The sequence below is a fragment of the Eptesicus fuscus genome, chromosome 20 (assembly GCF_027574615.1).
Source record: "Eptesicus fuscus isolate TK198812 chromosome 20, DD_ASM_mEF_20220401, whole genome shotgun sequence".
Lineage (NCBI taxonomy): Eukaryota > Metazoa > Chordata > Mammalia > Chiroptera > Vespertilionidae > Eptesicus > Eptesicus fuscus.
The window spans coordinates 17,445,222-17,462,312 of NC_072492.1; the positions used below are offsets into that span (position 1 = coordinate 17,445,222).

At 63.1% G+C, this 17,091-nt stretch overlaps 1 protein-coding gene across 4 annotated transcripts in view; it reads right to left on the bottom strand.

Annotated features, from left to right (window-relative positions):
- ABR (ABR activator of RhoGEF and GTPase) overlaps positions 1-17,091 on the bottom strand; it is a 190,207-nt gene that overhangs the window by 12,596 nt on the left and 160,520 nt on the right. The window contains exon 1 of one of the 4 annotated variants that reach the window (XM_054709007.1): positions 9,123-9,284. The exons of the other annotated variants lie outside the window; for them this stretch is intronic. Within the exon in view, the coding sequence (XP_054564982.1) occupies positions 9,123-9,284 (162 nt within the window). Of the gene's footprint in view, positions 1-9,122; positions 9,285-17,091 lie in introns of those variants that run through there. 4 annotated transcript variants of the gene reach the window in all.

Sequence of the window (17,091 nt, forward strand, 5' to 3'; positions counted from 1 at the left end):
CGCTCAGGGAGGCCTGCCCAGCCCCTCGGCGCCCCGACAATGGCGATCTGTCTCCCAGGAGGCCAGCGGCCTCTAGAAGCCAAGTCTATTTCAGGATGTCATTTAAATACAGAGAAGGGAGGGTGCAGAGGAGAGGGACATGGCACGTTTTCCAGAGAAATGATGCTGCCTGCATGGCTGTGGCTATTTATAACCCCTGGGAAATGTGGACTCTGCTATTTCCTGATTAGATTAGTGCTGGGGGCAGAGGGGCCGGCCCCTGGGACGGTGTGGAGAGGGGCACCTGACTGCTCACCCTCCAGTCCCAGCAGAGAGGGGCCATCCACCGCCCTGCGGAGCAGGCCCCTGGGGACCTCAGGTCACCTGAGGGAGGGAGGCAGATGGGGCTGCAAAGGGCCAGGCTGGGGAGACCCGCAGAGGGCCCCTCCCTCACTGTACAGGAAACACACTCACAGTGGGGCTCCCCAAGGTGGGGCCCAGGCAGGAGGGAGACGGGCCGTAGGACATGCCGGGGAGAGTGATGGGCGAGGGGGCTGCACACGGCCACTGGGAGCAGCTCAACCCTGCTGAGCGGCCTTGGCATTTGGACTTGGTCTGATCCCGTCTGCACACCCAGCCGTCTCTGTGCCGGGGAGAGCCGGCCGACCTCTGGGACCGATGTCCAGGAGAGAACCACTAGGGCCCCTGCAACGACATCCTGGGCTCCTGGTGGGAACCCTGCATCCGCACCGAGGAGGCCGCAGACTCGGGGAGAGTGGCAGGAGCTGGGCGGCCGCCTGACCTAGCTGGGCCTCAGCGGCCTCACGTTCGGGACAGGGCACGCCCAGGGCCTTGCAGAGGCCTGAGGATCAGAGGGTCCGAGGGCAGGGGCGGGTGCCCTGTGCACACCCCAGCACCCTCCAGATGGTGGTGTCGCCTTCATTTTGGGAACGGCCTCAGGGGTCCCCTCTGAGGGGGCTAAGCCCTTCCAGCCCGTTTGTCTCCAGCCTGGGCAGGTGACCCCAGTGCTGGCCGTTCAGGTCCCCCCCTCCCCCGGTGGTTGGGATTTCAGTGGCACCAGAGAGTCTGGGGTCCCCATCCTGCTCTCCTGAGTAGGTGACAGAGCCCATGTTCCGGGTCCTTCTGAGGGTGGGCAAGTCTTCCCACTACATCACACGCCTTCAGCCACCCAGCCGGCCCGAGAGTCTCCCCCCGCCCCTCACATGGCTACTTCAATCCATGAGGGGTCAGGGGAGGGGGCGGGGAGGCACAGGCACAGAGGTGCTCACGGGGTGACCGGCCCGGGCAGACCTACAGACCCATTCACCAGTGGCCCAGGGCTCCCAGGACTCCACTTCCTCCCCAGTCCCTCGATGCTAACCCTTCCGTTAGAGCCCCACGGTCACCCCCAGCACAGCCCCTGCCGGCTCTGTCCCTCCGCAGGCCGAGCATGCCCTTCCTGTCGCTCGGCACTGCTGGCCCTGGGCTCTCCGGGCCGGGCCTGCCCCGCGTGGCGGCGTGGACGGCCCTCGAAGCCCAGCGTTGTGTTTAGGGGATAAAAACGAAGTGCTCTTAACAGCAGGGAGTCGGCTGGGCACCGCGAAGCTGTCGCCCTCAGAGGCGGGTGGGGCCGAAGGGGAGGCAGGGCCGTGTTTCTGGGGACGCCGGCCAGAGGCGGTGCAGGCTGTGGCCCTGAGCCGGTGCCCGGTCTGCCTGGGCCCCGGGGCCGTCTGAGGCGGTGCTGGCTGTGGCCCTGAGCCGGTGCCCGGTCTGCCTGGGCCCCGGGGCCGTCTGAGGCGGTGCAGGCTGTGGCCCTGAGCCGGTGCCCCGTCTGCCTGGGCCCCGGGGCCGTCTGAGGCGGTGCTGCTGTGGCCCTGAGCCGGTGCCCGGTCTGCCTGGGCCCCGGGGCCGTCTGAGGCGGTGCTGCTGTGGCCCTGAGCCGGTGCCCGGTCTGCCTGGGCCCCGGGGCCGTCTGAGGCGGTGCGGGCTGTGGCCCTGAGCCGGTGCCCGGTCTGCCTGGGCCCCGGGGCCGTCCGGGTTGGCTTTCCCCTGCCTCCTCCGAGTGCATTCACACGCCCTGGGCTGGGTCCCCCGCAGACTCCAGAGCCAGCCTGTCATTGGGACAGACCACAGGCGAGAGGCCGGGCAGGGCTGGCAAGGGGGGGAACAGGGAGCTGCCAAGAGCCTGCTCTCCTCCCTCTGGGGGAGGGTACTGCAGGATTCCGTCGACGTGGCAGGGTGGAGTGGGAGGGGGTGCCAGGGCCTAGATCCTGGCCTCCAGCGCAGCAGCTGGGTCAGGGAGACCAGGTTCCGTAAACTCACCCGCCTTCCCAGAGGCCTGCCTTCCCCCCACGGCCAGGATGGCAGTGTGCCCTCCAGCCCTCACCCTGCAGGCTCAGGCCCCGCTCCCAGGCCAGCACACGGCAGGCTTGTGCAAGGCACTGGGATGGGCCACTCGCCCCGGCTTGCCTCCCCCCAACCCCCTGCCCAGAACTCTGAAGTTCCCAGGGGCCCACATATGGAAAGGGTTTAGCCGCTCTGAATGAGGCTTTTATTGAAGGCAGGTTAGCCTCATGGCACCCCCCGTGACCCGCCCTCCCCAGCGCTCTGCGTTCCCGCGTCCAGCTTGCCCCCTGCCTGCCGCACGCCGAGCCCTTGGGCTGGGCGCTGCTGCAGACAGAACTCAAACCTGGGCTGCTTCGGGAGACGCCAAGGCCGGGCACAGTTCTCCAGAGCCCCGGGCCCTGTCTTTTCAGAGCTGGCCCCCCACCGCCGCCTTCCCTGCCGCAGACTTCACCCCAGAGCCAGGCCTCAAACCAACAGCCAGCAAGCTGCCCCGCCCAGCTCGGGGACACGCTGTGGGCACAGGGTAACAGGAACGGGGTCACTCGGGAGAAGTAACTGGTCGGGGCCAAAGCAGCACAGAGCAGCCCCCGGCGGCCCTGTCTCCAACCGGAAGGGCCCACTTAGAGGTCAAAGTCCGAGGCGAGAGGCCACCTGAGGTCCCGGCTGGGCCGCTTGCACGCTGGCTGCCGTGGCGAGGCCAAGGCGAGGCCCTCAGGACCGCTGTGGCTCAGTGGCCTCCCTCTGAACTTGGGCACTTCGGTAAAAACGATGAAAGACCTTCCCTGAGGCTGACTTCATCCTCCCTTTCCCAGCCAGGAAGGCCATCCGGGCACAGAGCCTGCCAGTAAGAGTGAGAGGCACCAGCAATTCCACGGCCTGTGCCCACGGAGGGGCCTCCCAGGGGCCGCTTCCCTGGGTCCCACACGCCACAGCGTGCTGGCTGGGCCCCACACACAACAAGGCGAGTGGGCAGGACCCCTGCACCCAGGACACACAGCACAGGCCCCAGCAGGCTGGGGCATCCTCCCTGCAGGGTGTATGATGGCTAGGATCCGGCTGCCTGGGCTGCAACACTGGGTCCTGCCCTCAGCCGCTCACATGCCCTCCTCTGTGTCATCTCTGAGCCTCCGCTTCCCCACAGGTAAAAGGAGTGGCGAATAACAACAGCCCCTCGTAGGTCGTCAGGGCTGAGAACAAGGCCTGGTCCTCGGCCCGGGCTCAAAGCATGCCAGCGTCACTACCTGGGCTACTCTCTGCTTCCCCAGGTTAAAACCGAACCCCGCGCGTGGCCTGCGAGGCCCTGCACAAGCTGGCCCCTGCCCGCGCCGTCCGAGGTCAACCACACTCCACGGAGCCTCTGTCCACCTCTGCACACACCGCGTCACCCGGTCGCAGGGTTTGTGCCCTGCCGGTCCTTCTGCCAGGAACGCACTGTCCCAGATCCATCAAGAGTCCTTCTTGTCATTTCAATCTTAGTTCAAAATTCTCCCTCTCAGCAAGGCCTCTCCCTCTCCATTACTCTCCAATCCATTACCCCGTTTAATTTCTTGGGTTAACCCTCACCCAAGGATATGTTTCCCACTGCTTTCTTAGAGAGTGGAAGGGAGGGAGGGAGGGAGGGAGGAAGGGAGGGGAAGAGGGGAGAGAAGGAAAAAGAGAAACATCGATTGGTTGCCTTCCACGCTCATCCTGACTAGGTCTGGGGAGTGAACCTGCAACCCAGGTACGTGCCCACGGCTGGGAATCGAACCCAAGAAAGACCCTGTAGCGTGCAGGCCGATGCTCTAACCACTGTGAGGCACAGCCAGGGCCTGACATCTCACTCACTGCCTGACTCCTATAGACAGAGCGTTCCACGAGAGCAAGGCCCCTCTGCCTGGGCCACCCGTGCAGCGGCCAGCACTCTGAAGGTGCCCCATCAACATTCAGGGACTAAATGAACTCGTTGGGATGCGGGGGATGGAGGAAATGCCTTCCCACCAGGAATCCCTCAGGACCGGGGTCGAGAAGGCCCACCTCCCGGCTCCCCTCGCTTCTCCCGTGCCAATGAAGGGCTGGCCGGGGCCCAGGCGCAGCCGTGACCTCTCCCGCCCAGCCTCTCCCAGTGTGCTGAGAGTTTAAGGCTTAGGAATAGGAATCTTGAGACGTGGCCAAGATCGTCATGTGAACTGGATCTAGGAGATCACCCTGCACAGCCCCTGCGTTCCACTGATGCCAGGGAACCACAGAGGTGAGGGGTTTGCCCCAGGCCGCGTGTCAGGTGAAGACGGTGCCACACCAGCCTGGGGGGGCGGGAGCTGTCCGAGGAGGAGCCCGAGCGAGAAAGAGGCCTTCCGGTGTCTGACGGGAAGGGAGCTGTGGCTGTCACTGCCTGGCTCTGCACATCGGAGGCACCGACCCTGGGTGGTCACTGTCCAGGACAGTGGCCATCCCAGCTTCTCTCTCGGCCACAGCATAACCAGGGACCTCAGTGTGCGGTGACGGGGTCTCCCAGCCTCTCTGCAGAAGAATCTCAAAGGGCGGCTCCCACGGCCTCTGCCCACCTCCCTAGGCCCCATCCTGGGGGACCAGACAGTGGGGCTTAGTCCAAGGCTCGCTGGGCTCCAGATCCAGGACTGCCTCTGGCTTCCTCCCGGCCTGGCAGGAGGTTCTAGGGACGTGGGTATGTGTTCCTCTAGGGTACCAGGGAGCTCCCGGAACACGGCACCTGCTGACCAGCTCCCGACCACGTGGGCAGCCGGCAAGGCCACTCGGCAGAGGGCTTGCCAGTGCCCGGCAACTCCCCCAACCAGCACCTGCAGAAGTTTCTGGGCTCTTTCCAAAATGGCTGCCCTCCTGGGGCCTCACTGGCCCTGGGTTCTCCTGCAACACTGGGCTCCGGCAGCCGTGGCCTTCCGGGAACCACCTTGGTTGGCAGGCTCAGCTCCCCCTGGTCCGGGGCCATCCAAAAGCTGGGGCACCAAGCCCAGCGTGGCTGCCTGGCCAGGCCGGCTGTGGGCCGCAGGGATGCCGGGGAGCGCCAGTGGCTTCTCTAACCTCCCAGGTGCCAACAAGCAGCGCCTGCCCAGTTCACTCAGAGCAACACGGGGCTCCCACCTTGGGGCCTGTGACCCTCTCAAAAAGTCACACAACTTGTGGGTCTGGCTGGCTCTGAGTCTGATTCTCAGAGTCAAGGACGCCTGCCCTGCGGAAGCACACGGGCCTCTCGGGAGCCGGCGTGGAGGAGAAGCGGGAGCACTGGGGTCAGGAGGCCACCATGTGACCCTAGGAGTAAGGTCCTCTCTCTAGGGAGTCAGAAAGAGCTGTGAGAAGCAGAGTGACACAGGAATGCAGGGCGGTCACGCCACGCCCCTCCGCCCTCCAGCTGGCCCACACGGAGGAGATGAGGGGCTGCAAGGTCCCCCAGGCCTAGGGGAGCACCCCTGTGCCCTGCCGACAGCGGAGGGAGCACGAGGGGTGGGTGGGCAGGTGCATGGTGAAGACTAGGGTGCAGGTCCCTTCCCTTTAGCCAACAAGGTGGCGAGGGGGGGCCGGGGGGAGAGGTCAGGGCCGAGCAGTGGGCAGCCAGGGCAGGACAGATGTCTGTTCTATAAAGTTTCAAGATCTTCCTTGATGCCTAGAGCCAGGTCATGAAACACAGTCAGTGAGCTCACGGCATAGCTATGTTACACCCCAGCACCCTTGCCCCCTCCATGGCCCGTGAGCCTGGGGTGGGGGGGGGGTATGGTGTGCATACCTGGGGCCACCTGTGAGGAAGAACTGTCCCTGTAAACGCCAGCCTCTGGGAGGGGCAGGAGCTGCCCTGTGGTGGCAGTCAAGAAGGTAAAGAGAGGACCCTCCTGAGCCCGAAGGTTCCCCAGACAGGTGGCTCCTCAGCCTGCCCTGAGCTCCTCAGTGACCCCTCTGACCCTTCCTAGAAGCAGAGGGGAGCAAACCCCATCACAGAGCAGGAGAACTCAGCAAACCCCTCCGTGTACCTTGCCGGCCTCCAGCTTCCAGAGAGAAGCTCCGTGGAGGCAGGGAATTCTCAGACCCGCATGGCGACCCCTCAACGCAGAGACAAGGTCATCAGGAGCCCACCTCAACTCCCCGCTCCCCTGGACCCTGCCAGTTCCACCCCACTCCCCACCTCCAGCTGGTATCTGGCCTGGCTGCAGGGCAACAATGGGGCCTAGATTTCCCCATCAGAGCCCCTGACAAATACTCTGGCCTACCCTCACTGGGGCCCTCCTAGCCCTCTATGGCCCCCACAAGGACACTTCAGGGGGTGGGGTTTGCCCCTCTCCCTCCAAAGTGCAACCTAACGAAGCGGGCAGGGTGGGAGGAAGGACAGGCACGGAGCCTGGTCTCCTGGAGTGTGATTTGGAGCAAATTAAAAAAAAAAAGAAAAGGAGAAATGCGAGGTTAAAACGCCAAGAGGACTGGCAGAACCCACAAACCCAAATGCCACGTGTCTCCTCTGCTAAACGCTTGCACAACAAACCAACTGCCAAGTCAGAGGTCGGAGTGAGGCTTCGGCCCCAGAACTCTCCTTGGGGATAAGAACGACCCAGCCATCGCCCCCGGGGCCCAAAGGAGAGCCTGTGAGTGGGCCCTGAGCAGACTCCCCAGGCCAGAGGCCCTACAGGTGAATCCTGGGACTTTTCCATCTGAACCGAGTCTCCAGCCCCAGCACAGCGTCCCCAGATGAGTCACAGCTCCCCCCCCCCCCCCCCCGGCCCCCAACACACACACTCCTCCAGCCTTTCATCTTTGGTTAAATGGGAGCAGGAGGGCCACAGGTGACTGGGGCATCCGCCACATCAAATCCTTAGTGCCAAGTTACTGAGGCGGCCCCTCCTGCCAGGCTGGGCAGTACCTGGCGCCCCCCCCCCCCCCCCCCCCACCTAAGCTGCTACCTGACCTCCCCTCCCAAAAAAAAAAGAAATAAAAAAATAGGTGAATGCAGCTGGGAAGGGAAGTGGGCAGAGGGCCTGGCTCCACAAGAAGGCCTGCCCACCCCTCCGCCCGGGCACAGCAAGGCAGGCACAGCAGGGCGGATGAATGTTCCTGTCGTCCGTGGTGCAGACCCTGTGTCCATGACACCGACAGACTGTGCCACACAGCAGGGGCTAGGAGACTGAATCGCCCGCCACACAGAGCATCCAGCGCCACAGCCCCCCTGCAGCTGCACTGATGCCAATCCGCTCAGCAGCCCAGCGCCTGGCTGGCCCGCCACTCTCGCCCCGAGAGCACCACGAGCCATCAGACACCCCCAGAGGCAAAGCCCGCTGAAGGATTCCTGAAGTGGCCTCTTGGCTTTGCCAGTCATGGATACACAGGGAGGGAATAAAAAGTCTGGGGAAGTGTGGGATTTTAGGGTTTAAAGTTGCTCCCTACCCCCCAGGCACCTCCCCAAAGGTGCAGGTACATCGGAAGGGCTCTGTTTGGCGGGCACTGTGCCAGGCTCCTGTTGGGTCAGTTTCTTGCCAACCTCGGGGTTTGTGACTGGACGAGGAGCTCTGGGCCGATATCTGCTGGCCTCAGCAGGGTTTGGGGAGAAGGGGTGCAGCGGGGATGGCTCTGTGCTGCCGGGCACAGACAGCTGCCTCAGCACAGAGGGGCTCTGGTAGCAGCTGAGGCCAGCAGGGCTCTGCCAGCCTGGTCCCCGGAGAGGCTGAAGGTGACCCAGCGGCCAGTGCAGGACAGCTCAAGTTGCTGCCCGGCCCAGCACTTTCCAGGACTGATGTCACCTCTGGGAGGTCAAGCGTGCCCCACTGGCAGGGGAAGAAACTAGACCAGGAGCCAGTGGGCCCAAGAGCACTTCCTCTTGGCAGGTGCCAGGAACCTTGGCTGGCTGGCAGCGAGGACTTTGCAGAGGGCGCCCTTCTGGGCACAGGAGAGCTTGCAAACCCCCGACAGCCACGCAGATAGCCAAAGCCTGCCTGTGACTGCCCTGAAGGGCCTGGCTCTGGCCACCAGGACACCTTGCTCCGGCCGTTCATTTGTCTGCAGTTATCAAGCACTTACTGTGTGCGAGGCCCTGGGTCTGGCTCTCCCCCGGATGCCCGATGCCAGGGCCCGAAGCCAGCCCCAAGGCAGCCTGCCCAGCTGCAGACAGTCAGCTTCTATCTCGACTTTAATCCCCACCCAGGTCCGGGGCTGCGAGCAGGACGGGCAGCCTTCCCTGGCACAGCTTGCTCTGAACTGCCCGTTGGGTCAGGAACCCCCCGGCACACGGACTGAGGCGCCTGGTGCCTGGCGGGCACTGGGCCAGCAGACAGCTGGGCGGTCCCTGAAGAGGCGGCCTAGGGACCCCAGACTCAGCAGCGCCTCTGCCTCCCACCCCATCCCTCCTCCCGGGTGGGCAGGGATGCCACAGTCCCATACAAAGAGACCTCCCACGGCTGATGGCGTTGAGGGGCCACTGTCAGGGCCCCTCAGCACAGGGGCAGCCAGCCATGTCCACTGGATACAGGGGGTTAGGGTCTTGGCTGAACACCGTGGGGGACACTGGTGCCCAGGAGCCCCTATTCCTGGACTCAGAGAGGAGCCACCTCCCCTTTCCCAAGGCAGAGAAGGCAGCCAGGGTCAGCGGCGGGGGTAGCAACCAGCATTAATCATCCAGCTCAGGCCACAGAGACCAGACCCAAAGCAGCCCCCAGGTCTGTCCCAGGACTCCACAGTCAGGCAGGAGCTGGGATGGCACTCCACAAGGAGGGGCAGAGCGGCCCGGCACCCCCACGGGCCCCAGCACCCCGCCCTCTCTCGGTCCCTCTAGTCCACCCCCTCTGGCCCCGGAGGTCCCCCACCAGCACCTTTTGGCGGAGCAGCTTGCTGCGCACACGGCCCCAGAGCCGGGCGCCCGTGTTGGGGGGCCGCTTGCTCCCCGGCTCCTCCAGCGGATCCAGGCAGCAGCGCTCCAGCGGCTCGCACACCGCCTTCAGGCTGCAGTCGGGCTGAGGCAGGACGTCGGTCATGCCGGCGCGCGCGCGGCGGCCCACAGACAGCGGCACAGGCACCGGAGCGCAGAGAGCGCAGAGCTCAGCGCCGCCGACGGGAGCGTCCGCGTCCCGCGCGCTCAGCCCCCCAGCGGCGGCGGCACAGTTACTGGAGCGGAGCCGGGAAGCGCATGGTGAGGCGAGGCTTTCTCCTCCCCTGTCCCTCCTCCCCGGAGAGGAGCCGGCTGCTGGGGAGCCCCGATTGGGGCCCTCTGCTCGCCTCCTGGTCCCTGGTCCCAGCGCCCGAGTGCGAGCGAGTGCGTGCGCCACGGACCGGCCGGGAGAAGCGTCCAGGGGAGGTCCCCGCCTCCCCCGAAGGAAGTGACTCAGGCACTGGAGGCTGCCCCCTCCAAAAACCCAACCTCCGGGTTTTAACTCCTGGCAGGCTGGGGCTCCTCCTCACCCACCCTGCCTCTCCCCCTCCAGCCCCTACTAAATAAAGTTTGACAAGCGGCTAAACACAACCCAGTCCCTGCGCTCTAGATCCCGGTTAACCCCTTCACCGCCAGGCCGCTCCCTGGGCCTGGAGGTGAGGGAGGCTTGGGCGGAGCCAGGAGGGGTGAGCAGGGCTCAGGGCCAGGAGCTGAGTGCTGGCCATCCGCAGCGGCCCTTTGTGTCCTGGAAAGGAAGCTGCGGCCCTGGAGGTCTGCATCCTTACCCCCAACTGCATCCTTACCCCCAAACCCTGCCACAAGGTGCCCCCCTCAACAGGGCCAGACAGGCACGTACCAGCAGCCAACCTCTCGTGGAGAACATAACACATAAGGAGGGTCCCTAGTGGGGAAGGAGGACTCGCAGCGATGGGCCCTCTCCTTGGACATGAGCAAAAGCTCAGGGTGACACTGGTCTCTGGTGCTCACAGGAGGTGCTCCTCACGCGGCCTCCTTTAACCACGCCTGTGCCCTGGGCCAGAGGAACCCGAGAAAGGCCAGTGCTGTAAGGGGCGCCCAGCGGCTTTGTCTGTGTCGGGGGGTGGGGGGGGGGGGGGGGCGGGGGGGGCGGCGTGGGAGCTAGCGATGTGCGGCCTTGTTTTTGGCCATCAAGTCGGTGAATGTTTTAGCCGAAGAGGGAGAAGTGAATCGTTTCGCAGGGTGACAATACAAAGTAGAGCGCTGGGAAAACTTCCCCTACAAGTTTTCCGGAGAAAGGAGAAAGGCCTGAGCTCCAAATTCGGGTACAAACCCAGAGGCGTCCAGGCCGTCACACCGGGGCAGCGCGAGGCTCAGCGTGGGAAGGAACCCAGTATTCTCATGGTGCCAACCATGAGCTGGGTCCCAGGCAAAGGGCTCCCAGGTATCTGATTGCATTAAGTCTCAGACCTTCTGTGATGTTGGCGTCCTCATCCCAGTTTTAGTGTCAATGAGGCGGGGGCTCAGCCACTGCGTCTCGCTGAGAGGTGGCCGGTTTTCTGGATTCAGGAAAAAGCGCTAAGTCAGGGCATTTCGTGGCTGCCCCAGGGCGGGTGGGTCAGGGCACAGAACCCGCCCTCGGCCTCTGGGACACGCCTGCTGGGCCTCAACCAGCACACAGGCCTCGAGGTTTAACATCAGAGCCCTCGGTGCTTGAGGAGACAGGGGTGGCGGCTTCACGGCAGAGAGCCAACCCGATCGTCATGAGCCGCCCTTTCCTGAGAATTGACTCTGCCGCCGTCCCCGCGCTAACCTGCACGGGGGTTGGCTCGCCTAGAGCTCCCCCAACCTCAGTAAGTACGGCGCTCCCATTCTCCACGCGAGGAATATAAGGACACCGAGAAGTTGAGCAACGGTCCGAGGCCAGGCGGGGCCACGATCAGGGGTCTGGCTGACCTCACCACTGTGACTGCCCTGGGGCAGGAGCTGGTCCTGCACTGCCTTCTGCCTGGCCGGTGGAGGCAGGGTCCTGGGCCCTGATGGGCTCGGGGGCGGGGGGCGGGCCTCCAGGGCACCCAGGCCAGTCCCATCTCCTCCAGGCCTCCACACTCCACACCCGCGGGGCCAGGCTGCCAAGAGCCTCTTCACACCAGAACTCAAGGTGCCTAAAGCCACCGCAGCTAAGCGGGCTGAGCCACATGGCTTCTCCGGCCCCCCAAGGGTGAGGGGAGGAGCCCCACAGAGGCAGCCACACCCCTGTGTCCCCTGCCCAGCTGAGGCCCGAGCTACCCTTCCTGCCCCATCCCTCACCTGCCTCTCCCAGGCCACCTGGGTGCCACGCCTGAAGCCCGTCTTTCTCCAGCCCCGTGGGGGCCAGGCAGCTTCCTCACCCCATCTGCCACAAAACCCGGTGCCTCCGGAAAGGCGTCACCCATTTCTGCAGGCCTCATTTCTTCATCCCATTCCGTTCATTCAAGAGGCCTTGGCTGAAGGTCTATGTGCCCGAGCCTGGGGCAGGGGCTGAGGAATCACAGAAATTAATCAAAAGCCTGCACGTGACGATGCCTGCAGCCCAAGAGAGGAGAGGAGACATGGGCTTAAACACCTCTCAACAGGGGGCAGAAAGGCATCCAGGCATTTGGTACCTATTAATTGCGCACCTACCCGACGTCGTACTCAGATGGACAAAGCACTGTCTTTGCCCTCAAGAAATCCAGTCTTACGCGGTAAGAACAGCACAGATAACGTGCCATGAAAGTCTAGAGAAAATTTCTAGCCAGAGGGAACCAGGGGAGGCTTCCTGGAGGAGGAGGTGTTGTGTGGCTTGAACGGTTGTGGAAAAGGGCCACCTGCCCTCGCTTTACTCTGCATCCCTCAGCTAATGCGCAACTGCAGGTTGTGTAACTGGCGGGTGAGGTGCCATTATAACTGCTGACCACATTCACCTGCTGCAGACACGTGATCAGCGCTTGGCACCTCCGGCTGGTCAACTTCAGAAACGGCCCCTCGCTGGCTTTCTGAGGCCTCTTCCCTCTATTTGGGTCACATTTCCCAGGATGCAGTTTGGGGGAAGGCTGTGCAGGGTGTGCCTGCCCCCCATCTGCAGGTGTGTGGGAGAAGGGGGACAGGCTAGATCCTGTTCCCAAAGCTCTACGCTTGTCTGTCTTTGGAACCCCAGGCTCAACACTTGTCTGGGTTAGGCCAGTTCTGATTGGATGAAAGATGGCCAACTCGTCTCCATGGTGACATAAGCGCCTTAGCAGATGGGTAGCTGTCAGGAGGCTGTTCCCTTGAGCTGCTCATCTTCCCCGTCCTCCCTGTGGGCTGGGAGCTCTCTCTGGGGATAGCACAAATGTGCCTTCTCCCCCAAGCCTGACAGTCTTTCCTGGAGTCGATGGTCTAGGAGCAGGGGCTAGCGGGGGGCGGGGGGGCAGCGGTTTGTACAAGACAAATGATCCCAGCAAGTTCCTCAAAAGCAGCCGTCTGAGTTCTGGTCCCTCCAGCCCACCAGGGACCCTTCTTCATCTCTGCTGAATGGGCTGGGCTTGGGCTGTCCTGGCCACCCAGGAAGTGACCTCATCCCCTCTCCCCTCTATGCACCCCTTCCATCCAGCCACACCTGGCAGGCCCCGCCTCTGAGGACATGCAAGGGCCCCCTGTCCGCGTAAACAGAGCCTGGGCGGTAAGGCCCACACGAACAGATGTCACTGCCTTCGGAATTAAAAACATTCCTAGCAGACTGTCCAGTCCTCTCCCGTCTCCTTCGTGGGCTCTCTGCCAGAGGAACGAGAGGGGCTGTGCCTAAGGGGGTGCAGGCAGGACCCCGGGTTATCCCCAGGGAGGGGTGTCCACCTGGGGTGGCCAGGACCAGCCACCCAGCACAGCTGTGACAGGTAAAGTCAGGCTAAGGTGGTCAGCAGTGACATCACCGAAGAAAAAAAGGTCAACAGGGAAGCTACACAGCCTCAGACGTGTGGGTGGCAGAGGCGGGGACTGCCACCGGGCTGCCCGGGGGACAGCTGGGGGTGGGGACCGCTTCCCGGTCGATCCTCCCGCCTGGGAACACAGAGGGAAGGCTCCTTCTCAGAACTTTAGGATGCTGCTGCCACTTCCCTGGAGTGACCTCCTTCTTCCCACTGGAATGACTTCACCCTCCCTCAGGCCCAGACCAGAGCCCCGATTCTCTGTCCCTGTCCTCGGTCAAATGACACTGAGCCTGGAAAAGGGGTTTCTGAGCCACCAGCGAGGGCAAGGCCACAGGCACCCCAGTGAGGGCAATCAGGGGGGAAGGGAGAGTCCCAAGAGTCCCCAGAGTCCGGGTGCTGGAGCTGGGAGCCGGGCAGCCTGGGATCGCGCTGAGGATGAGGACTGGGAGGGACGTGGTTGGGGTCCGTCTGCATGGAGCAGGCCCCGAGGGAGCAGGGCTGGGAGGCAAGGTGGTGGTGGAGAGCCAAGTGGGTCAGAGGCTGCGAGGGCTGCAGCGGGGGAGCCCACAGGGGTTCCTGCCCGAAGACCGGCTCAGAGTCCACGCTGAGAGAACAGCAGGGCGGGCAGAGCACGAGAGCCCAGAGGAACAGGCTGGGCAGAGGGTGTGCAAGTGGGCGAGGAGGGTGGAGGGTGGCACGTCCCAGGAGAACTGTGAGAAACGGAGATGGGAAAGTCCCCGTATGACGGCTGGCTCTGTGATCCCTGCATTCCTGACGTGTGTTCTCACCGTGTTCTGTGCGGACGCTCATCAAAACCTGCGTGCGGGGAAGGCAGAGCTCTTCCCGGAATGAGAAAGTGAGGCCCACGGATGGCCTTCTCTGTCTACCCAACGTTCTGAATGTCTGCTGCGTTCCAGGCCTGCATTAGGCCCGGGGGCAGGAACACTTGGCTCGAAGTCACCGAGCGACCAACGGCAGAGCTGGGCCTACAAGCTACATCGCCACTCATTCATTCCTTCACTCACCCACCTCTGAACAGATGCCCGCCACTGCCAGGCGGGGCGGACCTTGAACGGGCCAGCCTAACTCCGACAAACTGAGCCGTGGCCCCCTCGCCACGGACCCGCCCTCCAAGGAGATAATGTTAGCGACAGGGGGCTCCTGAGCAGCCCAGGCAGAACTCCCAGGTCGGGACCCTGCAGCTGTGGATGGCGATGCAGTCCTCTAAGCTCTGCCACCTCAACTCTGCAGATAAGTGGCTATTGGTGGCTTTAATCAGCTAACTGCCACGGGTCCAAAACGGAAACCATCCCCACACGCCACGATATTTTGAATTTAACAAATCAATTTGCAATGAATATTATAAAATTACTCACAATTCGGGTGTCCTTGAATATTTTCAGTTGAAAATTCTCATGAAAAATGATTTTAAAGTTGGTCTATAGACGCTATGGCAGGCAAATGGTTAAATAGATGCCCAGGGTAGGGGTGGGGAGCAGGTTCTGGGGTGATCAAGGTTTACGGGGTGCATGGTATAAGGACAGGGGCAGCTAAGATGAAAAGCTAGTTGTGCCCTGGCAGGTGGCTCAGTCGGCGGGGTGCTGCCCTGTGCACCCAAAGGTTGCAGGTTTGATGCCCAGTCGGGGCACACCCCTCGGTTGCAGGTGCCCTAGTCCCTGTAGGGGTGCTTGCAGGAGGCACCCATCCATGTGTCTCTCTCACGTCAATGTTTTGTGTGTGTGTGTTTTTGTCTCTCTCCCCCGCTCCCTTTGACTCTCTCTGAAGATCAATGGAAAAGGTATCTTCGAGTGAGGATTAAAAAAAAAAAAAAATCCATAAAAACATATCTGAGGGTGAGGGTTCAAGAAGGGCCCAGACCCAGCCTGGCAGCGTGCACTGCGATCCTCCCATCTCCCCAAAAACCTGCGCTGACTCACGGCACAGTGCACTGTCCCCCACAGCCTCCCTCTCCACTCTGCTCCCCCCCACCCCAGTGCGGAGCATGCACTGTCCCCCACAGCCTCCCTCTCCACTCTGCTCCCCCCCCCCCCACTGCAGAGCATGCACTGTCCCCCACAGCCTCCCTCTCCACTCTGCTCCCCCCCACCCCAGTGTGGAGCATGCACTGTCCCCCACAGCCTCCCTCTCCACTCTGCTCCCACCCCCCCGCCCCAGTGCGGAGCATGCACTGTCCCCCACAGCCTCCCTCTCCACTCTGCTCCCCGCCACCCCAGTGCGGAGCATGCACTGTCCCCCACAGCCTCCCTCTCCACTCTGCTCCCCGCCCCCCAGTGCGGAGCATGCACTGTCCCCCACAGCCTCCCTCTCCACTCTGCTCCCCGCCCCCCAGTGTGGAGCATGCACTGTCCCCCACAGCCTCCCTCTCCACTCTGCTCCCCCACCCCCCGCCCCAGTGCAGAGGGTGCACTGTCCCCCACAGCCTCCCTCTCCACGCTGCCGCCCCCCAGTGTGGAGCATGCACTGTCCCCCACAGCCTCCCTCTCCACTCTGCTCCCCCCCACCCCAGCTGGTGTCCGGAGGGTGCTTGGAGGCTCTCGATGGGCTGGAGAGGCTGAGACAGCCCAGAGCGGTGCCCTGCAGAACTGCCCTGATGGCATGCCCCTGGCCATCCCCAGTGATTCTCACGGCACACTGGTCATGGAAGTGGGTGGAAAATCCACTTGAGCCGTTGGGAACAGCTTGCTTATCTAAAACCACCCCCCCTCCCCCGGGACAGAGTGGGCAGGGCACACCCACCCCATGTCCATCCACTCCTTCCCTGCGCAAGTCCTGGACATCGCTCCTGGCCAGCCCAATGCCCGGACCCCTTGGCTCCTGGCCTGCTCCTCCTCACGGGGAGGACATGGTGTGGCCGGGGTCCCCCAGCACAGCCGCGCGCCGAAGACACAGCCTCAGGAGGGAGGGTTTGGAAGGTCAGGGTCCACTGAGCTCCGTGCCTTTTGCTTTCAGTAAGACCAGTAATGCTTTCCCACTCCACTGCAGGCTCCAAGTGAGCAGAAGGCGGCTCCTGGCAGCCAGGGAGCCCGCAGTGCTGCCGGTCACTGTGGGCCGGGCAGCCACGTTCTCTCTCTCCCTGCGCTCCGTTTCCACACCTGGTGTCCAAACAGGAGCTTGAACCAAACAGTCATCCTTTTTTCTTTTTTTTAAAGCAAAGGACACACCCCACCTTTCTTTCCAAACGAAGTCATATGCCAAAGTCTCCCTGCCTCCCCCTCAGGTAAAAGCAGAGGCCCCTGGCTGACGTGGGGGTACGGAGCCCCATCTGCTCACCTCCTCTGTCCACCGCCCCTGCCTTGGGGGTGCTGCCGGTGCCTCCCAAGCTCTGCAGGCAGAATCTGGAGCCCCTGGCCCTCCTTCAAGGGGATGGACTCAGCATTTCCGGTGGACAGTTCTCATGAGAACCGCTGTTTCTCTTGACCACGGCCATTGGCCCACGAGGTCCCTCAGGGGGGAGCAGATGTGAAGGCTGGGAAACTCGGGGGCTTTTTAAAGGAAACTTCCGGTCAGAGTCCTGGATGAAACGGGTGCCTTATCTCTACTTCTCTCTCCGCTTCGGGAAAACGCTGGGCCGCGGCTCTGCTGGTGTGAGTCCCCCTCAGCGGCCTTATAATGGGACGACACTTATCGCAAAGTCAGGCTGGTGCTTCCCGGGTCACCTGGGCCCCAAAGCCAGAGCAGCTCGGCTCTTACCTCCGAGGGTCTGACCAGGCAGGCTGCACGGGTCCCAGCCCGTGGGGAGAAGGCTGCGCCGGGAGGTCAGCCCCTCACCACTGTCACCACTGCCCACACACCCCCCAGTGCCACAGCAAAGGCTGGGCAGCAGGGAGGGGCCACGGCAGACTCTGAGGCCCCACGGTGAGGAGCTGGCCGAGGCCCGCCAAGGTGTGCCCCCGGGCATTCAGGTCCAGCCTCAGCCCTCGGCTGGGAAAATCCCTGGCAATTCCTCCGCTAAGTCCTTTCCTCAAAGGTTTAAAAAAAAAACACCCTCAA